General features: G+C 48.3%; 2 protein-coding genes across 2 annotated transcripts in view; one reads left to right on the forward strand and one right to left on the reverse strand.

The window, feature by feature from the left end:
- LOC143955530 (uncharacterized) overlaps positions 1-26783 on the forward strand; it is a 234985-nt gene that overhangs the window by 69280 nt on the left and 138922 nt on the right. The gene's annotated exons all lie outside the window — the stretch shown is intronic.
- LOC143956102 (uncharacterized) overlaps positions 31-26783 on the reverse strand; it is a 65036-nt gene continuing 38283 nt past the window's right edge. The window contains 1 exon segment of the mRNA XM_077466238.1: positions 31-1744. Within this exon segment, the coding sequence (XP_077322364.1) occupies positions 84-1744 (1661 nt within the window). The 3' untranslated portion in view covers positions 31-83.

Below are 26783 nucleotides of genomic sequence, written 5' to 3' on the forward strand. Positions count from 1 at the left end.
TAAACATAAAAAAGAATGCTCCAATGTGTCACTTCTCTGATGTAGAATAGATTTTTCTTCCTCAGTGAATTTTTTTTCCTTCTTTAAGTGTGTGGCACTTCACATGTTAAGGTCTTACTTGTTAGTGCAACATTTTCCACACTCTGAACAAAACCAAGAACATTCTCCTTGTGAATTACCTGGTGTTTAAGGTCTGACCAAATTTCTTTTCGCACTATAGACAGTAAACAAAAAAAAACAGCTGAACAGGTCTGCTGTAGGTCTGTTTTCTGATTGCAACATTCCCCGCACTCTGAACATGACTAAGAGCATTCACTCACGTGAATTTTCTGGTGTGTAAGTAGACTTCCTTTTTTATTGAAACTTTTTCCACAATCTGTACACAAAAAAGGACGCTCACCCGTATGAATTCTCTGGTGTCTAAGAAAGTTTTGCTTCATAGTGAAACATTTCCCACACTCTTGACATGAGAAAGGACGCTCACCTGTGTGAATTCTCTGGTGTATAATAAGGTTTTCTTTCTCACTGAAACATTTCCCGCACTCTGGACACGAGAAAGGTCGCTCACCTGTGTGAATTCTCTGGTGTTTAAGAAAGTGTTGCTTCATAGTGAAACACTGCCCGCACTCTGAACATGAAAAAGGACGCTCACCCGTGTGAATTTTCTGGTGAGTAAGAAGACTTCCTTTTTGAGTGAAACTCTTCCCACAATCTGAACATAAATAGGGACGCTCACCCGTGTGAATTCTCAGGTGTCTAAGAAGGTCTACTTTTTGAGTGTAGCATTTCCCGCACTCTGAACAAGGAAAAGGTCGTTCACCGGTGTGAATTCTCTGGTGTTTAAGAAACTGTTGTTTCATAGTGAAACATTTCCCACACTCTAAGCATGAGAAAGGACGTTCACCAACGTGAATTCTCTGGTGTATAAGAAGGTTTCCTTTCTCACTGAAACTTTTCTCACACTCAGAACATTGATAAGGACGCTCACCCGTGTGAATTCTCTGGTGTCTAAGAAGGTTTCCTTTCTGAATGAAACCTTTTCCGCACTCCGAGCACGAATAAGGACGGTCGCCCGTGTGAATTCTCTGGTGTCTACGAAGGTCTTCTCCATGAGAAAAACATTTCCCACACTCTGAACAGGAAAAAGGGCGTTCACCTGTATGAGTTCTTTCGTGATGAAGAAGTTGTCCTTTAAAAATAAAACTTTTTCCGCACTCTGGACAGGAAAAAGGATGCACACCCGTGTGAATTTTCTGGTGTCTGAGAAGATCTGCTTTCTGAGTGCAAGATTTCCCGCACTCTGAACACGAATAAGGACGCTCACCCGTGTGAATTTTCTGGTGTGTATGTAGACTTCCTTTCTGAGTGAAACTTTTTCCACAGTCTGTACACAAATAAGGACGCTCACCCGTGTGAATTCTCTGGTGTCTAAGAAGGTCTACTTTCTGAGTGTAACATTTCCCACACTCTGGACATTCATAAGGACGTTCACCTGTGTGAATCCTCTGATGTTTAATAAGTTTTTCTTTCCGAGCGAAAGCTTTCCCGCACTCTGAACAAGAGAAAGGTCGCTCACCCGTGTGAATTCTCTGGTGCATAACAAGTACTTTTTTCTTACTGAAACATTTCCCGCACTCTGAACACGAGAAAGGGCGCTCTTCTGTGTGACTTCTCTGGTGTATAAGGAGGTCTCTGTTTTCCGTGAAACTTTTCCCACACACTGCACACGAAAATGAACTCTCCTCTGTGTGAACTCCTTCAAGACTTAAAGAAGGTTCCTTGGGATTAGATGGATCTGTTGATCCGTCAGCACTGGGAGATCTCAGGTGGATTTCTGAAGAACAAGGATGTGATTTATCAGAGGACTCCTCGGGGGTAGAGGAATCCATTGATCTCTCCAATCGGGAAGGTCTGTGATGTATATTTTGGGTGATGGGTTTCATTCCTGGAGAATATTGTGTGATGCCATTATCTTCCACATAATCTTGATATATTAGATGTCTTTCTGAAGTATTATTGATATAACGTCCATCTGTTGGAAAACAATTTTTAAAAAATGTTAATACTCATTATCACTCTTTTCTGGAAATAAGGTTATATTATGAGGAATGAAGATGAACGTTTCATATGGTGTACAGTATCTCCTCCTCATTTGTTGGAAACATGACGTTATATTGAGGGATGGAGATGGACCTTTCATATGGTGTACAGTATCTCCTCCTCATTTGTTGGAAACATGACGTTATATTGAGGGATGGAGATGGACCTTTCATATGATGTACAGTATCTCCTCCTCATTTGTTGGGAACATGACGTTATATTGAGGAATGGAGATGGACCTTTCATATGATGTACAGTATCTCCACCTCATTTGTTGGGAACATGACGTTATATTGAGGAATGGAGATGGACCTTTCATATGGTGTACAGTATCTCCACCTCATTTGTTGGGAACATGACGTTATATTGAGGAATGGAGATGGACCTTTCATATGGTGTACAGTATTTCCTCCTCATTTGTTGGGAACATGACGTTATATTGGGGAATGGAGATGGACCTTTCATATGGTGTACAGTATCTCCTCCTCATTTGTTGGGAACATGACGTTATATTGAGGAGTGGAGATGGACCTTTCATATGGTGTACAGTATCTCCTCCTCATTTGTTGGGAACATGACGTTATATTGAGGGATGGAGATGGACCTTTCATATGATGTACAGTATCTTCTCCTCATTTGTTGGGAACATGAAATTATATTGAGGAGTGGAGATGGACCTTCCATATGGTGTACAGTATCTTCTCCTCATTTGTTGGGAACATGACGTTATATTGAGGAATGGAGATGGACCTTTCATATGGTGTACAGTATCTGCTCCTCATTTGTTGGGAACATGACGTTATATTGAGGAATGGAGATGGACCTTTCATATGGTGTACAGTATCTCCTCCTCATTTGTTGGGAACATGACGTTATATTGAGGAATGGAGATGGACCTTTCATATGGTGTACAGTATCTCCTCCTCATTTGTTGGGAACATGACGTTATATTGAGGAATGGAGATGGACCTTTCATATGGTGTACAGTATCTCCTCCTCATTTGTTGGGAACATGACGTTATATTGAGGAATGGAGATGGTCCTTTCATATGGTGTACAGCAGGGGTCCTCAAACTTTTTAAACAGGGGGCCAGTTCACGGTCCCTCAGACCGTTGGAGGGCCGGACTATAGTAAAAGAAAAAACTATTTATAGACAGTGCTCCCCCTTTAGTACAGTGCCCCCTTTATAGACAGTGCCCCCTTTAGTAGACAGTGCTCCCCCTTTAGTACAGTGCCCCCTTTATAGACAGTGCTCCCCCTTTAGCACAGTGCCCCCTTTATAGACAGTGCTCCCCCTTTAGTACAGTGCCCCCTTTATAGACAGTGCTCCCCCTTTAGTACAGTGCCCCCTTTATAGACAGTGCCCCCTTTAGTAGACAGTGCTCCCCCTTTATAGACAGTGCTCCCCTTTAGTACAGTGCCCTCTTTATAGACAGTGCTCCCCCTTTAGTACAGTGCTCCCCTTTAGTAGACAGTGCCCCCTTTAGTAGACAGTGCTCCCCCTTTAGTACAGTGCCCCCTTTATAGACAGTGCTCCCCCTTTAGTACAGTGCCCCCTGTAGGACATTGCCCCCTTTATAGACAGTGCTCCCCCACCCCCCTTCCTCACCTGCTGTCCTCCGGCTCCGCTCTGTATAATGGCGGCGCATGGAGGAGCGAGCATGTGACATACACGTCACATAGACGTCTAACACTTACCTCCTGCGCGCGTCCTTTCTTCTCCGCCTCGGTTTCCATGGGCGCACGCATGGGACGTCAGTGACGTCGCTGTGTGCGCCTACTCCCGGCGGTCCCCGCGTTTACTTTAAAAACGCGGGTCCCCGCGTTTTTAAAGTAAACGCGGGCCGCAGGGACTTTGCAGAGGCATCCTTGTGTTCCGAAAGCATCTTTCGGAACACAAGGATGTCCTGAGGCTAAAACACCCGGCGGGCTGGGTAATGCGCTCCGCAGGCCGCATGTGGCCCGCGGGCCGTAGTTTGAGGACCCCTGGTGTACAGTATCTCCTCCTTATTTGTTGGGAACATGACGTTATATTGAGGAATGGAGATGGACCTTTCATATGGTGTACAGTATCTGCTCCTCATTTGTTGGGAACATGACGTTATATTGAGGAATGGAGATGGTCCTTTCATAGGGTGTACAGCAGGGGTCCTCAAACTTTTTAAACAGGGGGCCAGTTCACGGTCCCTCAGACCGTTGGAGGGCCGGACTATAGTAAAAAAAAAACTATTTATAGACAGTGCTCCCCCTTTAGTACAGTGCCCCCTTTATAGACAGTGCCCCCTTTAGTAGACAGTGCTCCCCCTTTAGTACAGTGCCCCCTTTATAGACAGTGCTCCCCCTTTAGTACAGTGCCCCCTTTATAGACAGTGCTCCCCCTTTAGTACAGTGCCCCCTTTATAGACAGTGCCCCCTTTAGTAGACAGTGCTCCCCCTTTATAGACAGTGCTCCCCCTTTAGTACAGTGCCCCCTTTATAGACAGTGCTCCCCCTTATAGACAGTGCCCCCTTTAGTAGACAGTGCTTCCCCTTTAGTACAGTGCCCCCTTTATAGACAGTGCTCCCCCTTTAGTACAGTGCCCCCTTTATAGACAGTGCTCCCCCTTTAGTACAGTGCCCCCTTTATAGACAGTGCTCCCCCTTATAGACAGTGCCCCCTTTAGTAGACAGTGCTTCCCCTTTAGTACAGTGCCCTCTTTATAGACAGTTCTCCCCCTTTAGTACAGTACCCCCTTTAGTAGACAGTGCCCCCTTTAGTAGACAGTGCTCCCCCTTTAGTACAGTGCCCCCTTTATAGACAGTGCTCCCCCTTTAGTACAGTGCCCCCTTTATAGACAGTGCTCCACCTTTAGTACAGTGCCCCCTTTATAGACAGTGCCCCCTTTAGTAGACAGTGCTCCCCCTTTATAGACAGTGCTCCCCTTTAGTACAGTGCCCCCTTTATAGACAGTGCTACCCCTTATAGACAGTGCCCCCTTTAGTAGACAGTGCTTCCCCTTTAGTACAGTGCCCCCTTTATAGACAGTGCTCCCCCTTTAGTACAGTGTCCCCTTTATAGACAGTGCTCCCCCTTTAGTAGACAGTGCCCCCTTTAGTAGACAGTGCTCCCCCTTTAGTACAGTGCCCCCTTTATAGACAGTGCTCCCCCTTTAGTACAGTGCCCCCTTTATAGACAGTGCTCCCCTTTAGGACATTGCCCCTTTTATAGACAGTGCTCCCCCTTTAGTACAGTGCCCCCTTTAGGACATTGCCCCCTTTATAGACAGTGCTCCCCCACCCCCCCTCCTCACCTGCTGTCCTCCGGCTCCGCTCTGTATAATGGCGGCGCATGGAGGAGCGAGCATGTGACATACACGTCACATAGACGTCTAACACTTACCTCCTGCACGCGTCCTTTCTTCTCCGCCTCGGTTTCAATGGGCGCACGCATGGGACGTCAGTGACGTCGCTGTGTGCGCCTACTCCCGGCGGTCCCCGCGTTTTTAAAGTAAACGCGGGCCGCAGGGACTTTGCAGAGGCATCCTTGTGTTCCGAAAGCATCTTTCGGAACACAAGGATGTCCTGAGGCTAAAACACCCGGCGGGCTGGGTAATGCGCTCCGCGGGCCGCATGTGGCCCGCGGGCCGTAGTTTGAGGACCCCTGGTGTACAGTATCTCCTCCTCATTTGTTGGGAACATGACGTTATATTGAGGAATGGAGATGGACCTTTCATATGGTGTACAGTATCTCCTCCTCATTTGTTGGGAACATGACGTTATATTGAGGAATGGAGATGGACCTTTCATATGGTGTACAGTATCTCCTCCTCATTTGTTGGGAACATGACATTATATTGAGGAATGGAGATGGTCCTTTCATATGGTGTACAGTATCTCCTCCTCATTTGTTGGGAACATGACGTTATATTGAGGAATGGAGATGGACCTTTCATATGGTGTACAGTATCTCCTCCTCATTTGTTGGGAACATGACGTTATATTGAGGAATGGAGATGGACCTTTCATATGGTGTACAGTATCTCCTCCTCATTTGTTGGGAACATGACGTTATATTGAGGAATGGAGATGGACCTTTCATATGGTGTACAGTATCTCCTCCTCATTTGTTGGGGACATGACATTATATTGAGGAATGGAGATGGTCCTTTCATATGGTGTACAGTATCTCCTCCTCATTTGTTGGGAACATGACGTTATATTGAGGAATGGAGATGGACCTTTCATATGGTGTACAGTATCTGCTCCTCATTTGTTGGGAACATGACGTTATATTGAGGAATGGAGATGGTCCTTTCATATGGTGTACAGCAGCGGTCCTCAAACTTTTTAAACAGGGGGCCAGTTCACGGTCCCTCAGACCGTTGGAGGGCCGGACTATAGTAAAAAAGAAACTATTTATAGACAGTGCTCCCCCTTTAGTACAGTGCCCCCTTTATAGACAGTGCCCCCTTTAGTAGACAGTGCTCCCCCTTTAGTACAGTGCCCCCTTTATAGACAGTGCTCCCCCTTTAGTACAGTGCCCCCTTTATAGACAGTGCTCCCCCTTTAGTACAGTGCCCCCTTTATAGACAGTGCTCCCCCTTTAGTACAGTGCCCCCTTTATAGACAGTGCCCCCTTTAGTAGACAGTGCTCCCCCTTTATAGACAGTGCTCCCCCTTTAGTACAGTGCCCCCTTTATAGACAGTGCTCCCCCTTATAGACAGTGCCCCCTTTAGTAGACAGTGCTTCCCCTTTAGTACAGTGCCCCCTTTATAGACAGTGCTCCCCCTTTAGTACAGTGCCCCCTTTATAGACAGTGCTCCCCCTTTAGTACAGTGCCCCCTTTATAGACAGTGCTCCCCCTTATAGACAGTGCCCCCTTTAGTAGACAGTGCTTCCCCTTTAGTACAGTGCCCCCTTTATAGACAGTGCTCCCCCTTTAGTACAGTGCCCTCTTTATAGACAGTTCTCCCCCTTTAGTACAGTACCCCCTTTAGTAGACAGTGCCCCCTTTAGTAGACAGTGCTCCCCCTTTAGTACAGTGCCCCCTTTATAGACAGTGCTCCCCCTTTAGTACAGTGCCCCCTTTATAGACAGTGCTCCACCTTTAGTACAGTGCCCCCTTTATAGACAGTGCCCCCTTTAGTAGACAGTGCTCCCCCTTTATAGACAGTGCTCCCCCTTTAGTACAGTGCCCCCTTTATAGACAGTGCTACCCCTTATAGACAGTGCCCCCTTTAGTAGACAGTGCTTCCCCTTTAGTACAGTGCCCCCTTTATAGACAGTGCTCCCCCTTTAGTACAGTGCCCCCTTTATAGACAGTGCTCCCCCTTTAGTAGACAGTGCCCCCTTTAGTAGACAGTGCTCCCCCTTTAGTACAGTGCCCCCTTTATAGACAGTGCTCCCCCTTTAGTACAGTGCCCCCTTTATAGACAGTGCTCCCCTTTAGGACATTGCCCCTTTTATAGACAGTGCTCCCCCTTTAGTACAGTGCCCCCTTTAGGACATTGCCCCCTTTATAGACAGTGCTCCCCCACCCCCCCTCCTCACCTGCTGTCCTCCGGCTCCGCTCTGTATAATGGCGGCGCATGGAGGAGCGAGCATGTGACATACACGTCACATAGACGTCTAACACTTACCTCCTGCGCGTGTCCTTTCTTCTCCGCCTCGGTTTCAATGGGCGCACGCATGGGACGTCAGTGACGTCGCTGTGTGCGCCTACTCCCGGCGGTCCCCGCGTTTTTAAAGTAAACGCGGGCCGCAGGGACTTTGCAGAGGCATCCTTGTGTTCCGAAAGCATCTTTCGGAACACAAGGATGTCCTGAGGCTAAAACACCCGGCGGGCTGGGTAATGCGCTCCGCGGGCCGCATGTGGCCCGCGGGCCGTAGTTTGAGGACCCCTGGTGTACAGTATCTCCTCCTCATTTGTTGGGAACATGACGTTATATTGAGGAATGGAGATGGACCTTTCATATGGTGTACAGTATCTCCTCCTCATTTGTTGGGAACATGATGTTATATTGAGGAATGGAGATGGACCTTTCATATGATGTACAGTATCTCCTCCTCATTTGTTGGGAACATGACGTTATATTGAGGAATGGAGATGGACCTTTCATATGGTGTACAGTATCTCCTCCTCATTTGTTGGGAACATGACATTATATTGAGGAATGGAGATGGACCTTTCATATGATGTACAGTATCTCCTCCTCATTTGTTGGGAACATGACGTTATATTGAGGAATGGAGATGGACCTTTCATATGGTGTACAGTATCTCCTCCTCATTTGTTGGGAACATGACGTTATATTGAGGAATGGAGATGGACCTTTCATACGGTGTACAGTATCTCCTCCTCATTTGTTGGGAACATGACGTTATATTGAGGAATGGAGATGGACCTTTCATATGGTGTACAGTATCTCCTCCTCATTTGTTGGGAACATGACATTATATTGAGGAATGGAGATGGACCTTTCATATGATGTACAGTATCTCCTCCTCATTTGTTGGGAACATGACGTTATATTGAAGAATGGAGATGGACCTTTCATATGGTGTACAGTATCTCCTCCTCATTTGTTGGGAACATGACGTTCTATTGAGGAATGGAGATGGACCTTTCATATGGTGTACAGTATCTCCTCCTCATTTGTTGGGAACATGACGTTATATTGAGGAATGGAGATGGACCTTTCATATGGTGTACAGAATCTCCTCCTCATTTGTTGGGAACATGACATTATATTGAGGAATGGAGATGACTTTTCATATGGTGTACAGTATCTCCTCCTCATTTGTTGGGAACATGACGTTATATTGAGGAATGGAGATGGACCTTTCATATGGTGTACAGTATCTGCTCCTCATTTGTTGGGAACATGACGTTATATTGAGGAATGGAGATGGTCCTTTCATATGGTGTACAGCAGGGGTCCTCAAACTTTTTAAACAGGGGGCCAGTTCACGGTCCCTCAGACCGTTGGAGGGCCGGACTATAACAAAAAAAAAACTATTTATAGACAGTGCTCCCCCTTTAGTACAGTGCCCCCTTTATAGACAGTGCCCCCTTTAGTAGACAGTGCTCCCCCTTTAGTACAGTGCCCCCTTTATAGACAGTGCTCCCCCTTTAGTACAGTGCCCCCTTTATAGACAGTGCTCCCCCTTTAGTACAGTGCCCCCTTTTTAGACAGTGCTCCCCCTTTAGTACAGTGCCCCCTTTATAGACAGTGCTCCCCCTTTAGTACAGTGCCCCCTTTATAGACAGTGCTCCCCCTTTAGTACAGTGCCCCCTTTATAGACAGTGCTCCCCCTTTAGTACAGTGCCCCCTTTATAGACAGTGCCCCCTTTAGTAGACAGTGCTCCCCCTTTATAGACAGTGCTCCCCCTTTAGTACAGTGCCCCCTTTATAGACAGTGCTCCCCCTTATAGACAGTGCCCCCTTTAGTAGACAGTGCTTCCCCTTTAGTACAGTGCCCCCTTTATAGACAGTGCTCCCCCTTTAGTACAGTGCCCCCTTTATAGACAGTGCTCCCCCTTTAGTACAGTGCCCCCTTTATAGACAGTGCTCCCCCTTATAGACAGTGCCCCCTTTAGTAGACAGTGCTTCCCCTTTAGTACAGTGCCCCCTTTATAGACAGTGCTCCCCCTTTAGTACAGTGCCCTCTTTATAGACAGTGCTCCCCCTTTAGTACAGTGCCCCCTTTAGTAGACAGTGCCCCCTTTAGTAGACAGTGCTCCCCCTTTAGTACAGTGCCCCCTTTATAGACTGCTCCCCCTTTAGTACAGTGCCCCCTTTATAGACAGTGCTCCCCCTTTAGTACAGTGCCCCCTTTATAGACAGTGCCCCCTTTAGTAGACAGTGCTCCCCCTTTATAGACAGTGCTCCCCCTTTAGTACAGTGCCCCCTTTATAGACAGTGCTACCCCTTATAGACAGTGCCCCCTTTAGTAGACAGTGCTTCCCCTTTAGTACAGTGCCCCCTTTATAGACAGTGCTCCCCCTTTAGTAGAGTGCCCCCTTTATAGACAGTGCTCCCCCTTTAGTACAGTGCCCCCTTTAGTAGACAGTGCCCCCTTTAGTAGACAGTGCTCCCCCTTTAGTACAGTGCCCCCTTTATAGACAGTGCTCCCCCTTTAGTACAGTGCCCCCTTTATAGACAGTGCTCCCCTTTAGGACATTGCCCCTTTTATAGACAGTGCTCCCCCTTTAGTACAGTGCCCCCTTTAGGACATTGCCCCCTTTATAGACAGTGCTCCCCCACCCCCCCTCCTCACCTGCTGTCCTCCGGCTCCGCTCTGTATAATGGCGGCGCATGGAGGAGCGAGCATGTGACATACACGTCACATAGACGTCTAACACTTACCTCCTGCGCGCGTCCTTTCTTCTCCGCCTCGGTTTCCATGGGCGCACGCATGGGACGTCAGTGACGTCGCTGTGTGCGCCTACTCCCGGCGGTCCCCGCGTTTTTAAAGTAAACGCGGGCCGCAGGGACTTTGCAGAGGCATCCTTGTGTTCCGAAAGCATCTTTCGGAACACAAGGATGTCCTGAGGCTAAAACACCCGGCGGGCTGGGTAATGCGCTCCGCGGGCCGCATGTGGCCCGCGGGCCGTAGTTTGAGGACCCCTGGTGTACAGTATCTCCTCCTCATTTGTTGGGAACATGACGTTATATTGAGGAATGGAGATGGACCTTTCATATGGTGTACAGTATCTCCTCCTCATTTGTTGGGAACATGACGTTATATTGAGGAATGGAGATGGACCTTTCATATGGTGTACAGTATCTGCTCCTCATTTGTTGGGAACATGACGTTATATTGAGGAATGGAGATGGTCCTTTCATATGGTGTACAGCAGGGGTCCTCAAACTTTTTAAACAGGGGGCCAGTTCACGGTCCCTCAGACCGTTGGAGGGCCGGACTATAACAAAAAAAAAACTATTTATAGACAGTGCTCCCCCTTTAGTACAGTGCCCCCTTTATAGACAGTGCCCCCTTTAGTAGACAGTGCTCCCCCTTTAGTACAGTGCCCCCTTTATAGACAGTGCTCCCCCTTTAGTACAGTGCCCCCTTTATAGACAGTGCTCCCCCTTTAGTACAGTGCCCCCTTTTTAGACAGTGCTCCCCCTTTAGTACAGTGCCCCCTTTATAGACAGTGCTCCCCCTTTAGTACAGTGCCCCCTTTATAGACAGTGCTCCCCCTTTAGTACAGTGCCCCCTTTATAGACAGTGCCCCCTTTAGTAGACAGTGCTCCCCCTTTATAGACAGTGCTCCCCCTTTAGTACCGTGCCCCCTTTATAGACAGTGCTCCCCCTTATAGACAGTGCCCCCTTTAGTAGACAGTGCTTCCCCTTTAGTACAGTGCCCCCTTTATAGACAGTGCTCCCCCTTTAGTACAGTGCCCCCTTTATAGACAGTGCTCCCCCTTTAGTACAGTGCCCCCTTTATAGACAGTGCTCCCCCTTATAGACAGTGCCCCCTTTAGTAGACAGTGCTTCCCCTTTAGTACAGTGCCCCCTTTATAGACAGTTCTCCCCCTTTAGTACAGTGCCCTCTTTATAGACAGTGCTCCCCCTTTAGTACAGTGCCCCCTTTAGTAGACAGTGCCCCCTTTAGTAGACAGTGCTCCCCCTTTAGTACAGTGCCCCCTTTATAGACAGTGCTCCCCCTTTAGTACAGTGCCCCCTTTATAGACAGTGCTCCCCCTTTAGTACAGTGCCCCCTTTATAGACAGTGCCCCCTTTAGTAGACAGTGCTCCCCCTTTATAGACAGTGCTCCCCCTTTAGTACAGTGCCCCCTTTATAGACAGTGCTACCCCTTATAGACAGTGCCCCCTTTAGTAGACAGTGCTTCCCCTTTAGTACAGTGCCCCCTTTATAGACAGTGCTCCCCCTTTAGTACAGTGCCCCCTTTATAGACAGTGCTCCCCTTTAGTACAGTGCCCCCTTTAGTAGACAGTGCCCCCTTTAGTAGACAGTGCTCCCCCTTTAGTACAGTGCCCCCTTTATAGACAGTGCTCCCCCTTTAGTACAGTGCCCCCTTTATAGACAGTGCTCCCCTTTATAGACAGTGCTCCCCCACCCCCCCTCCTCACCTGCTGTCCTCCGGCTCCGCTCTGTATAATGGCGGCGCATGGAGGAGCGAGCATGTGACAAACACGTCACATAGACGTCTAACACTTACCTCCTGCGCGCGTCCTTTCTTCTCCGCCTCGGTTTCCATGGGCGCACGCATGGGACGTCAGTGACGTCGCTGTGTGCGCCTACTCCCGGCGGTCCCCGCGTTTTTAAAGTAAACGCGGGCCGCAGGGACTTTGCAGAGGCATCCTTGTGTTCTGAAAGCATCTTTCGGAACACAAGGATGTCCTGAGGCTAAAACACCCGGCGGGCTGGGTAATGCGCTCCGCGGGCCGCATGTGGCCCGCGGGCCGTAGTTTGAGAACCCCTGGTGTACAGTATCTCCTCCTCATTTGTTGGGAACATGACGTTATATTGAGGAATGGAGATGGACCTTTCATATGGTGTAAAGTATCTCCTCCTCATTTGTTGGGAACATGACGTTATATTGAGGAATGGAGATGGACCTTTCATATGGTGTACAGTATCTCCTCCTCATTTGTTGGGAACATGACGTTATATTGAGGAATGGAGATGGACCTTTCATATGGTGTACAGTATCTCCTCCTCATTTGTTGTGAACATGACGTTATATTGAGGAATGGAGATGGACCTTTCATATGGTGTACAGTATCTCCTCCTCATTTGTAGGGAACATGACGTTATATTGAGGAATGGAGATGGACCTTTCATATGGTGTACAGTATCTCCTCCTCATTTGTTGGGAACATGACATTATATTGAGGAATGGAGATGGACCTTTCATACGGTGTACAGTATCTCCTCCTCATTTGTTGGGAACATGACATTATATTGAGGAATGGAGATGGACCTTTCATATGATGTACAGTATCTCCTCCTCATTTGTTGGGAACATGACGTTATATTGAGGAATGGAGATGGACCTTTCATACGGTGTACAGTATCTCCTCCTCATTTGTTGGGAACATGACATTATATTGAGGAATGGAGATGGACCTTTCATATGATGTACAGTATCTCCTCCTCATTTGTTGGGAACATGACGTTATATTGAAGAATGGAGATGGACCTTTCATATGGTGTACAGTATCTCCTCCTCATTTGTTGGGAACATGACGTTCTATTGAGGAATGGAGATGGACCTTTCATATGGTGTACAGTATCTCCTCCTCATTTGTTGGGAACATGACGTTATATTGAGGAATGGAGATGGACCTTTCATATGGTGTACAGTATCTCCTCCTCATTTGTTGGGAACATGACATTATATTGAGGAATGGAGATGGACCTTTCATATGGTGTACAGTATCTCCTCCTCATTTGTTGGGAACATGACATTATATTGAGGAATGGAGATGACTTTCCATATGGTGTACAGTATCTCCTCCTCATTTGTTGGGAACATGACGTTATATTGAGGAATGGAGATGGACCTTTCATATGGTGTACAGTATCTGCTCCTCATTTGTTGGGAACATGACGTTATATTGAGGAATGGAGATGGTCCTTTCATATGGTGTACAGCAGGGGTCCTCAAACTTTTTAAACAGGGGGCCAGTTCACGGTCCCTCAGACCGTTGGAGGGCCGGACTATAACAAAAAAAAAACTATTTATAGACAGTGCTCCCCCTTTAGTACAGTGCCCCCTTTATAGACAGTGCCCCCTTTAGTAGACAGTGCTCCCCCTTTAGTACAGTGCCCCCTTTATAGACAGTGCTCCCCCTTTAGTACAGTGCCCCCTTTATAGACAGTGCTCCCCCTTTAGTACAGTGCCCCCTTTTTAGACAGTGCTCCCCCTTTAGTACAGTGCCCCCTTTATAGACAGTGCTCCCCCTTTAGTACAGTGCCCCCTTTATAGACAGTGCTCCCCTTTAGTACAGTGCCCCCTTTATAGACAGTGCTCCCCCTTTAGTACAGTGCCCCCTTTATAGACAGTGCCCCCTTTAGTAGACAGTGCTCCCCCTTTATAGACAGTGCTCCCCCTTTAGTACAGTGCCCCCTTTATAGACAGTGCTCCCCCTTATAGACAGTGCCCCCTTTAGTAGACAGTGCTTCCCCTTTAGTACAGTGCCCCCTTTATAGACAGTGCTCCCCCTTTAGTACAGTGCCCCCTTTATAGACAGTGCTCCCCCTTTAGTACAGTGCCCCCTTTATAGACAGTGCTCCCCCTTATAGACAGTGCCCCCTTTAGTAGACAGTGCTTCCCCTTTAGTACAGTGCCCCCTTTATAGACAGTGCTCCCCCTTTAGTACAGTGCCCTCTTTATAGACAGTGCTCCCCCTTTAGTACAGTGCCCCCTTTAGTAGACAGTGCCCCCTTTAGTAGACAGTGCTCCCCCTTTAGTACAGTGCCCCCTTTATAGACAGTGCTCCCCCTTTAGTACAGTGCCCCCTTTATAGACAGTGCTCCCCCTTTAGTACAGTGCCCCCTTTATAGACAGTGCCCCCTTTAGTAGACAGTGCTCCCCCTTTATAGACAGTGCTCCCCCTTTAGTACAGTGCCCCCTTTATAGACAGTGCTACCCCTTATAGACAGTGCCCCCTTTAGTAGACAGTGCTTCCCCTTTAGTACAGTGCCCCCTTTATAGACAGTGCTCCCCCTTTAGTACAGTGCCCCCTTTATAGACAGTGCTCCCCCTTTAGTACAGTGCCCCCTTTAGTAGACAGTGCCCCCTTTAGTAGACAGTGCTCCCCCTTTAGTACAGTGCCCCCTTTATAGACAGTGCTCCCCCTTTAGTACAGTGCCCCCTTTATAGACAGTGCTCCCCTTTAGGACATTGCCCCTTTTATAGACAGTGCTCCCCCTTTAGTACAGTGCCCCCTTTAGGACATTGCCCCCTTTATAGACAGTGCTCCCCCTTTAGTACAGTGCCCCCTTTATAGACAGTGCTCCCCTTTATAGACAGTGCTCCCCCACCCCCCCTCCTCACCTGCTGTCCTCCGGCTCCGCTCTGTATAATGGCGGCGCATGGAGCTGCGAGCATGTGACCTACACGTCACATAGACGTCTAACACTTACCTCCTGCGCGCGTCCTTTCTTCTCCGCCTCGGTTTCCATGGGCGCACGCATGGGACGTCAGTGACGTCGCTGTGTGCGCCTACTCCCGGCGGTCCCCGCGTTTTTAAAGTAAACGCGGGCCGCAGGGACTTTGCAGAGGCATCCTTGTGTTCCGAAAGCATCTTTCGGAACACAAGGATGTCCTGAGGCTAAAACACCCGGCGGGCTGGGTAATGCGCTCCGCGGGCCGCATGTGGCCCGCGGGCCGTAGTTTGAGGACCCCTGGTGTACAGTATCTCCTCCTCATTTGTTGGGAACATGACGTTATATTGAGGAATGGAGATGGACCTTTCATATGGTGTACAGTATCTCCTCCTCATTTGTTGGGAACATGACGTTCTATTGAGGAATGGAGATGGACCTTTCATATGGTGTACAGTATCTCCTCCTCATTTGTTGGGAACATGACGTTATATTGAGGAATGGAGATGGACCTTTCATATGGTGTACAGTATCTCCTCCTCATTTGTTGGGAACATGACGTTATATTGAGGAATGGAGATGACTTTTCATATGGTGTACAGTATCTCCTCCTCATTTGTTGGGAACATGACGTTATATTGAGGAATGGAGATGGACCTTTCATATGGTGTACAGTATCTGCTCCTCATTTGTTGGGAACATGACGTTATATTGAGGAATGGAGATGGTCCTTTCATATGGTGTACAGCAGGGGTCCTCAAACTTTTTAAACAGGGGGCCAGTTCACGGTCCCTCAGACCGTTGGAGGGCCGGACTATAACAAAAAAAAAACTATTTATAGACAGTGCTCCCTCTTTAGTACAGTGCCCCCTTTATAGACAGTGCCCCCTTTAGTAGACAGTGCTCCCCCTTTAGTACAGTGCCCCCTTTATAGACAGTGCTCCCCCTTTAGTACAGTGCCCCCTTTTTAGACAGTGCTCCCCCTTTAGTACAGTGCCCCCTTTATAGACAGTGCTCCCCCTTTAGTACAGTGCCCCCTTTATAGACAGTGCTCCCCCTTTAGTACAGTGCCCCCTTTATAGACAGTGCTCCCCCTTTAGTACAGTGCCCCCTTTATAGACAGTGCCCCCTTTAGTAGACAGTGCTCCCCCTTTATAGACAGTGCTCCCCCTTTAGTACAGTGCCCCCTTTATAGACAGTGCTCCCCCTTATAGACAGTGCCCCCTTTAGTAGACAGTGCTTCCCCTTTAGTACAGTGCCCCCTTTATAGACAGTGCTCCCCCTTTAGTACAGTGCCCCCTTTATAGACAGTGCTCCCCCTTTAGTACAGTGCCCCCTTTATAGACAGTGCTCCCCCTTATAGACAGTGCCCCCTTTAGTAGACAGTGCTTCCCCTTTAGTACAGTGCCCCCTTTATAGACAGTGCTCCCCCTTTAGTACAGTGCCCTCTTTATAGACAGTGCTCCCCCTTTAGTACAGTGCCCCCTTTAGTAGACAGTGCCCCCTTTAGTAGACAGTGCTCCCCCTTTAGTACAGTGCCCCCTTTATAGACAGTGCTCCCCCTTTAGTACAGTGCCCCCTTTATAGACAGTGCTCCCCCTTTAGTACAGTGCCCCCTTTATAGACAGTGCCCCCTTTAGTAGACAGTGCTCCCCCTTTATAGACAGTGCTCCCCCTTTAGTACAGTGCCCCCTTTATAGACAGTGCTACCCCTTATAGACAGTGCCCCCTTTAGTAGACAGTGCTTCCCCTTTAGTACAGTGCCCCCTTTATAGACAGTGCTCCCCCTTTAGTACAGTGCCCCCTTTATAGACAGTGCTCCCCCTTTAGTACAGTGCCCCCTTTAGTAGACAGTGCCCCCTTTAGTAGACAGTGCTCCCCCTTTAGTACAGTGCCCCCTTTATAGACAGTGCTCCCCCTTTAGTACAGTGCCCCCTTTATAGACAGTGCTCCCCTTTAGGACATTGCCCCTTTTATAGACAGTGCTCCCCCTTTAGTACAGTGCCCCCTTTAGGACATTGCCCCCTTTATAGACAGTGCTCCCCCACCCCCCCTCCTCACCTGCTGTCCTCCGGCTCCGCTCTGAATAATGGCGGCGCATGGAGGAGCGAGCATGTGACATACACGTCACATAGACGTCTAACACTTACCTCCTGCGCGCGTCCTTTCTTCTCCGCCTCGGTTTCCATGGGCGCACGCATGGGACGTCAGTGACGTCGCTGTGTGCGCCTACTCCCGGCGGTCCCCGCGTTTTTAAAGTAAACGCGGGCCGCAGGGACTTTGCAGAGGCATCCTTGTGTTCCGAAAGCATCTTTCGGAACACAAGGATGTCCTGAGGCTAAAACACCCGGCGGGCTGGGTAATGCGCTCCGCGGGCCGCATGTGGCCCGCGGGCCGTAGTTTGAGGACCCCTGGTGTACAGTATCTCCTCCTCATTTGTAGGGAACATGACGTTATATTGAGGAATGGAGATGGACCTTTCATATGGTGTACAGTATCTCCTCCTCATTTGTTGGGAACATGACGTTATATTGAGGAATGGAGATGGACCTTTCATATGGTGTACAGTATCTCCTCCTCATTTGTTGGGAACATGACGTTATATTGAGGAATGGAGATGGACCTTTCATATGGTGTACAGTATCTCCTCCTCATTTGTAGGGAACATGACGTTATATTGAGGAATGGAGATGGACCTTTCATATGGTGTACAGTATCTCCTCCTCATTTGTTGGGAACATGACGTTATATTGAGGAATGGAGATGGACCTTTCATATGGTGTACAGTATCTCCTCCTCATTTGTTGGGAACATGACGTTATATTGAGGAATGGAGATGGACCTTTCATACGGTGTACAGTATCTCCTCCTCATTTGTTGGGAACATGACATTATATTGAGGAATGGAGATGGACCTTTCATATGATGTACAGTATCTCCTCCTCATTTGTTGGGAACATGACGTTATATTGAAGAATGGAGATGGACCTTTCATATGGTGTACAGTATCTCCTCCTCATTTGTTGGGAACATGACGTTCTATTGAGGAATGAAGATGGACCTTTCATATGGTGTACAGTATCTCCTCCTCATTTGTTGGGAACATGACGTTATATTGAGGAATGGAGATGGACCTTTCATATGGTGTACAGTATCTCCTCCTCATTTGTTGGGAACATGACGTTATATTGAGGAATGGAGATGGACCTTTCATATGATGTACAGTATCTCCTCCTCATTTGTTGGGAACATGACATTATATTGAGGAATGGAGATGGACCTTTCATATGGTGTACAGTATCTCCTCCTCATTTGTTGGGAACATGACATTATATTGAGGAATGGAGATGACTTTTCATATGGTGTACAGTATCTCCTCCTCATTTGTTGGGAACATGACGTTATATTGAGGAATGGAGATGGACCTTTCATATGGTGTACAGTATCTCCTCCTCATTTGTTGGGAACATGACGTTATATTGAGGAATGGAGATGGTCCTTTCATATGGTGTACAGCAGGGGTCCTCAAACTTTTTAAACAGGGGGCCAGTTCACGGTCCCTCAGACCGTTGGAGGGCCGGACTATAACAAAAAAAAAACTATTTATAGACAGTGCTCCCCCTTTAGTACAGTGCCCCCTTTATAGACAGTGCCCCCTTTAGTAGACAGTGCTCCCCCTTTAGTACAGTGCCCCCTTTATAGACAGTGCTCCCCCTTTAGTACAGTGCCCCCTTTATAGACAGTGCTCCCCCTTTAGTACAGTGCCCCCTTTTTAGACAGTGCTCCCCCTTTAGTACAGTGCCCCCTTTATAGACAGTGCTCCCCCTTTAGTACAGTGCCCCCATTATAGACAGTGCTCCCCCTTTAGTACAGTGCCCCCTTTATAGACAGTGCTCCCCCTTTAGTACAGTGCCCCCTTTATAGACAGTGCCCCCTTTAGTAGACAGTGCTCCCCCTTTATAGACAGTGCTCCCCCTTTAGTACAGTGCCCCCTTTATAGACAGTGCTCCCCCTTATAGACAGTGCCCCCTTTAGTAGACAGTGCTTCCCCTTTAGTACAGTGCCCCCTTTATAGACAGTGCTCCCCCTTTAGTACAGTGCCCCCTTTATAGACAGTGCTCCCCCTTTAGTACAGTGCCCCCTTTATAGACAGTGCTCCCCCTTATAGACAGTGCCCCCTTTAGTAGACAGTGCTTCCCCTTTAGTACAGTGCCCCCTTTATAGACAGTGCTCCCCCTTTAGTACAGTGCCCTCTTTATAGACAGTGCTCCCCCTTTAGTACAGTGCCCCCTTTAGTAGACAGTGCCCCCTTTAGTAGACAGTGCTCCCCCTTTAGTACAGTGCCCCCTTTATAGACAGTGCTCCCCCTTTAGTACAGTGCCCCCTTTATAGACAGTGCTCCCCCTTTAGTACAGTGCCCCCTTTATAGACAGTGCCCCCTTTAGTAGACAGTGCTCCCCCTTTATAGACAGTGCTCCCCCTTTAGTACAGTGCCCCCTTTAGGACATTGCCCCCTTTATAGACAGTGCTCCCCCACCCCCCCTCCTCACCTGCTGTCCTCCGGCTCCGCTCTGTATAATGGCGGCGCATGGAGGAGCGAGCATGTGACATACACGTCACATAGACGTCTAACACTTACCTCCTGCGCGCGTCCTTTCTTCTCCGCCTCGGTTTCCATGGGCGCACGCATGGGACGTCAGTGACGTCGCTGTGTGCGCCTACTCCCGGCGGTCCCCGCGTTTTTAAAGTAAACGCGGGCCGCAGGGACTTTGCAGAGGCATCCTTGTGTTCCGAAAGCATCTTTCGGAACACAAGGATGTCCTGAGGCTAAAACACCCGGCGGGCTGGGTAATGCGCTCCGCGGGCCGCATGTGGCCCGCGGGCCGTAGTTTGAGGACCCCTGGTGTACAGTATCTCCACCTCATTTGTAGGGAACATGACGTTATATTGAGGAATGGAGATGGACCTTTCATATGGTGTACAGTATCTCCTCCTCATTTGTTGGGAACATGACGTTATATTGAGGAATGGAGATGGACCTTTCATATGGTGTACAGTATCTCCTCCTCATTTGTAGGGAACATGACGTTATATTGAGGAATGGAGATGGACCTTTCATATGGTGTACAGTATCTCCTCCTCATTTGTTGGGAACATGACGTTATATTGAGGAATGGAGATGGACCTTTCATATGGTGTACAGTATCTCCTCCTCATTTGTTGGGAACATGACGTTATATTGAGGAATGGAGATGGACCTTTCATACGGTGTACATTATCTCCTCCTCATTTGTTGGGAACATGACGTTATATTGAGGAATGGAGATGGACCTTTCATACGGTGTACAGTATCTCCTCCTCATTTGTTGGGAACATGACATTATATTGAGGAATGGAGATGGACCTTTCATATGATGTACAGTATCTCCTCCTCATTTGTTGGGAACATGACGTTATATTGAAGAATGGAGATGGACCTTTCATATGGTGTACAGTATCTCCTCCTCATTTGTTGGGAACATGACGTTCTATTGAGGAATGGAGATGGACCTTTCATATGGTGTACAGTATCTCCTCCTCATTTGTTGGGAACATGACGTTATATTGAGGAATGGAGATGGACCTTTCATATGGTGTACAGTATCTCCTCCTCATTTGTTGGGAACATGACGTTATATTGAGGAATGGAGATGGACCTTTCATATGGTGTACAGTATCTGCTCCTCATTTGTTGGGAACATGACGTTATATTGAGGAATGGAGATGGTCCTTTCATATGGTGTACAGCAGGGGTCCTCAAACTTTTTAAACAGGGGGCCAGTTCACGGTCCCTCAGACCGTTGGAGGGCCGGACTATAGTAAAAAAAAAACTATTTATAGACAGTGCTCCCCCTTTAGTACAGTGCCCCCTTTATAGACAGTGCCCCCTTTAGTAGACAGTGCTCCCCCTTTAGTACAGTGCCCCCTTTATAGACAGTGCTCCCCCTTTAGTACAGTGCCCCCTTTATAGACAGTGCTCCCCCTTTAGTACAGTGCCCCCTTTTTAGACAGTGCTCCCCCTTTAGTACAGTGCCCCCTTTATAGACAGTGCTCCCCCTTTAGTACAGTGCCCCCTTTATAGACAGTGCTCCCCCTTTAGTACAGTGCCCCCTTTATAGACAGTGCTCCCCCTTTAGTACAGTGCCCCCTTTATAGACAGTGCCCCCTTTAGTAGACAGTGCTCCCCCTTTATAGACAGTGCTCCCCCTTTAGTACAGTGCCCCCTTTATAGACAGTGCTCCCCCTTATAGACAGTGCCCCCTTTAGTAGACAGTGCTTCCCCTTTAGTACAGTGCCCCCTTTATAGACAGTGCTCCCCCTTTAGTACAGTGCCCCCTTTATAGACAGTGCTCCCCCTTTAGTACAGTGCCCCCTTTATAGACAGTGCTCCCCCTTATAGACAGTGCCCCCTGTAGTAGACAGTGCTTCCCCTTTAGTACAGTGCCCCCTTTATAGACAGTGCTCCCCTTTAGTACAGTGCCCTCTTTATAGACAGTGCTCCCCCTTTAGTACAGTGCCCCCTTTAGTAGACAGTGCTCCCCCTTTAGTACAGTGCCCCCTTTATAGACAGTGCTCCCCCTTTAGTACAGTGCCCCCTTTATAGACAGTGCTCCCCCTTTAGTACAGTGCCCCCTTTATAGACAGTGCCCCCTTTAGTAGACAGTGCTCCCCCTTTATAGACAGTGCTCCCCCTTTAGTACAGTGCCCCCTTTATAGACAGTGCTACCCCTTATAGACAGTGCCCCCTTTAGTAGACAGTGCTTCCCCTTTAGTACAGTGCCCCCTTTATAGACAGTGCTCCCCCTTTAGTACAGTGCCCCCTTTATAGACAGTGCTCCCCCTTTAGTACAGTGCCCCCTTTAGTAGACAGTGCCCCCTTTAGTAGACAGTGCTCCCCCTTTAGTACAGTGCCCCCTTTATAGACAGTGCTCCCCCTTTAGTACAGTGCCCCCTTTATAGACAGTGCTCCCCTTTAGGACATTGCACCTTTTATAGACAGTGCTCCCCCTTTAGTACAGTGCCCCCTTTAGGACATTGCCCCCTTTATAGACAGTGCTCCCCCACCCCCCCTCCTCACCTGCTGTCCTCCGGCTCCGCTCTGTATAATGGCGGCGCATGGAGGAGCGAGCATGTGACATACACGTCACATAGACGTCTAACACTTACCTCCTGCGCGCGTCCTTTCTTCTCCGCCTCGGTTTCCATGGGCGCACGCATGGGACGTCAGTGACGTCGCTGTGTGCGCCTACTCCCGGCGGTCCCCGCGTTTTTAAAGTAAACGCGGGCCGCAGGGACTTTGCAGAGGCATCCTTGTGTTCCAAAAGCATCTTTCGGAACACAAGGATGTCCTGAGGCTAAAACACCCGGCGGGCTGGGTAATGCGCTCCGCGGGCCGCATGTGGCCCGCGGGCCGTAGTTTGAGGACCCCTGGTGTACAGTATCTCCTCCTCATTTGTTGGGGACATGACGTTATATTGAGGAATGGAGATGGACCTTTCATATGGTGTACAGTATCTCCTCCTCATTTGTTGGGAACATGACGTTATATTGAGGAATGGAGATGGACCTTTCATATGGTGTACAGTATCTCCTCCTCATTTGTTGGGAACATGACGTTATATTGAGGAATGAAGATGGACCTTTCATATGGTGTACAGTATCTCCACCTCATTTGTAGGGAACATGACGTTATATTGAGGAATGGAGATGGACCTTTCATATGGTGTACAGTATCTCCTCCTCATTTGTTGGGAACATGACGTTATATTGAGGAATGGAGATGGACCTTTCATATGGTGTACAGTATCTCCTCCTCATTTGTAGGGAGCATGACGTTATATTGAGGAATGGAGATGGACCTTTCATATGGTGTACAGTATCTCCTCCTCATTTGTTGGGAACATGACGTTATATTGAGGAATGGAGATGGACCTTTCATATGGTGTACAGTATCTCCTCCTCATTTGTTGGGAACATGACGTTATATTGAGGAATGGAGATGGACCTTTCATATGGTGTACAGTATGTCCTCCTCATTTGTTGGGAACATGACGTTATATTGAGGAATGGAGATGGACCTTTCATACGGTGTACAGTATCTCCTCCTCATTTGTTGGGAACATGACGTTATATTGAGGAATGGAGATGGACCTTTCATATGGTGTACAGTATCTCCTCCTCATTTGTTGGGAACATGACATTATATTGAGGAATGGAGATGGACCTTTCATATGGTGTACAGTATCTCCTCCTCATTTGTTGGGAACATGACGTTATATTGAAGAATGGAGATGGACCTTCCATATGGTGTACAGTATCTCCTCCTCATTTGTTGGGAACATGACGTTCTATTGAGGAATGGAGATGGACCTTTCATATGGTGTACAGTATCTCCTCCTCATTTGTTGGGAACATGACGTTATATTGAGGAATGGAGATGGACCTTTCATATGGTGTACAGTATCTCCTCCTCATTTGTTGGGAACATGACGTTATATTGAGGAATGGAGATGGACCTTTCATATGGTGTACAGTATCTGCTCCTCATTTGTTGGGAACATGACGTTATATTGAGGAATGGAGATGGACCTTTCATATGGTGTACAGTATCTCCTCCTCATTTGTTGGGAACATGACGTTATATTGAGGAATGGAGATGGTCCTTTCATATGGTGTACAGCAGGGGTCCTCAAACTTTTTAAACAGGGGGCCAGTTCACGGTCCCTCAGACCGTTGGAGGGCCGGACTATAACAAAAAAAAAACTATTTATAGACAGTGCTCCCCCTTTAGTACAGTGCCCCCTTTATAGACAGTGCCCCCTTTAGTAGACAGTGCTCCCCCTTTAGTACAGTGCCCCCTTTATAGACAGTTCTCCCCCTTTAGTACAGTGCCCCCTTTATAGACAGTGCTCCCCCTTTAGTACAGTGCCCCCTTTTTAGACAGTGCTCCCCCTTTAGTACAGTGCCCCCTTTATAGACAGTGCTCCCCCTTTAGTACAGTGCCCCCATTATAGACAGTGCTCCCCTTTAGTACAGTGCCCCCTTTATAGACAGTGCTCCCCCTTTAGTACAGTGCCCCCTTTATAGACAGTGCCCCCTTTAGTAGACAGTGCTCCCCCTTTATAGACAGTGCTCCCCCTTTAGTACAGTGCCCCCTTTATAGACAGTGCTCCCCCTTATAGACAGTGCCCCCTTTAGTAGACAGTGCTTCCCCTTTAGTACAGTGCCCCCTTTATAGACAGTGCTCCCCCTTTAGTACAGTGCCCCCTTTATAGACAGTGCTCCCCCTTTAGTACAGTGCCCCCTTTATAGACAGTGCTCCCCCTTATAGACAGTGCCCCCTTTAGTAGACAGTGCTTCCCCTTTAGTACAGTGCCCCCTTTATAGACAGTGCTCCCCCTTTAGTACAGTGCCCTCTTTATAGACAGTGCTCCCCCTTTAGTACAGTGCCCCCTTTAGTAGACAGTGCCCCCTTTAGTAGACAGTGCTCCCCCTTTAGTACAGTGCCCCCTTTATAGACAGTGCTCCCCCTTTAGTACAGTGCCCCCTTTATAGACAGTGCTCCCCCTTTAGTACAGTGCCCCCTTTATAGACAGTGCCCCCTTTAGTAGACAGTGCTCCCCCTTTATAGACAGTGCTCCCCCTTTAGTACAGTGCCCCCTTTATAGACAGTGCTACCCCTTATAGACAGTGCCCCCTTTAGTAGACAGTGCTTCCCCTTTAGTACAGTGCCCCCTTTATAGACAGTGCTCCCCCTTTAGTACAGTGCCCCCTTTATAGACAGTGCTCCCCCTTTAGTACAGTGCCCCCTTTAGTAGACAGTGCCCCCTTTAGTAGACAGTGCTCCCCCTTTAGTACAGTGCCCCCTTTATAGACAGTGCTCCCCCTTTAGTACAGTGCCCCCTTTATAGACAGTGCTCCCCTTTAGGACATTGCCCCTTTTATAGACAGTGCTCCCCCTTTAGTACAGTGCCCCCTTTAGGACATTGCCCCCTTTATAGACAGTGCTCCCCCACCCCCCCTCCTCACCTGCTGTCCTCCGGCTCCGCTCTGTATAATGGCGGCGCATGGAGGAGCGAGCATGTGACATACACGTCACATAGACGTCTAACACTTACCTCCTGCGCGCGTCCTTTCTTCTCCGCCTCGGTTTCCATGGGCGCACGCATGGGACGTCAGTGACGTCGCTGTGTGCGCCTACTCCCGGCGGTCCCCGCGTTTTTAAAGTAAACGCGGGCCGCAGGGACTTTGCAGAGGCATCCTTGTGTTCCGAAAGCATCTTTCGGAACACAAGGATGTCCTGAGGCTAAAACACCCGGCGGGCTGGGTAATGCGCTCCGCGGGCCGCATGTGGCCCGCGGGCCGTAGTTTGAGGACCCCTGGTGTACAGTATCTCCACCTCATTTGTAGGGAACATGACGTTATATTGAGGAATGGAGATGGACCTTTCATATGGTGTACAGTATCTCCTCCTCATTTGTTGGGAACATGACGTTATATTGAGGAATGGAGATGGACCTTTCATACGGTGTACAGTATCTCCTCCTCATTTGTTGGGAACATGACGTTATATTGAGGAATGGAGATGGACCTTTCATACGGTGTACAGTATCTCCTCCTCATTTGTTGGGAACATGACATTATATTGAGGAATGGAGATGGACCTTTCATATGATGTACAGTATCTCCTCCTCATTTGTTGGGAACATGACGTTATATTGAAGAATGGAGATGGACCTTTCATATGGTGTACAGTATCTCCTCCTCATTTGTTGGGAACATGACGTTCTATTGAGGAATGGAGATGGACCTTTCATATGGTGTACAGTATCTCCTCCTCATTTGTTGGGAACATGACGTTATATTGAGGAATGGAGATGGACCTTTCATATGGTGTACAGTATCTCCTCCTCATTTGTTGGGAACATGACGTTATATTGAGGAATGGAGATGGACCTTTCATATGGTGTACAGTATCTGCTCCTCATTTGTTGGGAACATGACGTTATATTGAGGAATGGAGATGGTCCTTTCATATGGTGTACAGCAGGGGTCCTCAAACTTTTTAAACAGGGGGCCAGTTCACGGTCCCTCAGACCGTTGGAGGGCCGGACTATAGTAAAAAAAAAACTATTTATAGACAGTGCTCCCCCTTTAGTACAGTGCCCCCTTTATAGACAGTGCCCCCTTTAGTAGACAGTTCTCCCCCTTTAGTACAGTGCCCCCTTTATAGACAGTGCTCCCCCTTTAGTACAGTGCCCCCTTTATAGACAGTGCTCCCCCTTTAGTACAGTGCCCCCTTTTTAGACAGTGCTCCCCCTTTAGTACAGTGCCCCCTTTATAGACAGTGCTCCCCCTTTAGTACAGTGCCCCCTTCATAGACAGTGCTCCCCCTTTAGTACAGTGCCCCCTTTATAGACAGTGCTCCCCCTTTAGTACAGTGCCCCCTTTATAGACAGTGCCCCCTTTAGTAGACAGTGCTCCCCCTTTATAGACAGTGCTCCCCCTTTAGTACAGTGCCCCCTTTATAGACAGTGCTCCCCCTTATAGACAGTGCCCCCTTTAGTAGACAGTGCTTC

Source organism: Lithobates pipiens, unplaced genomic scaffold, assembly GCF_037356315.1.
Source record: "Lithobates pipiens isolate NorthernLeopardFrog02 unplaced genomic scaffold, aLitPip1_a1.2 Scaffold_35, whole genome shotgun sequence".
Lineage (NCBI taxonomy): Eukaryota > Metazoa > Chordata > Amphibia > Anura > Ranidae > Lithobates > Lithobates pipiens.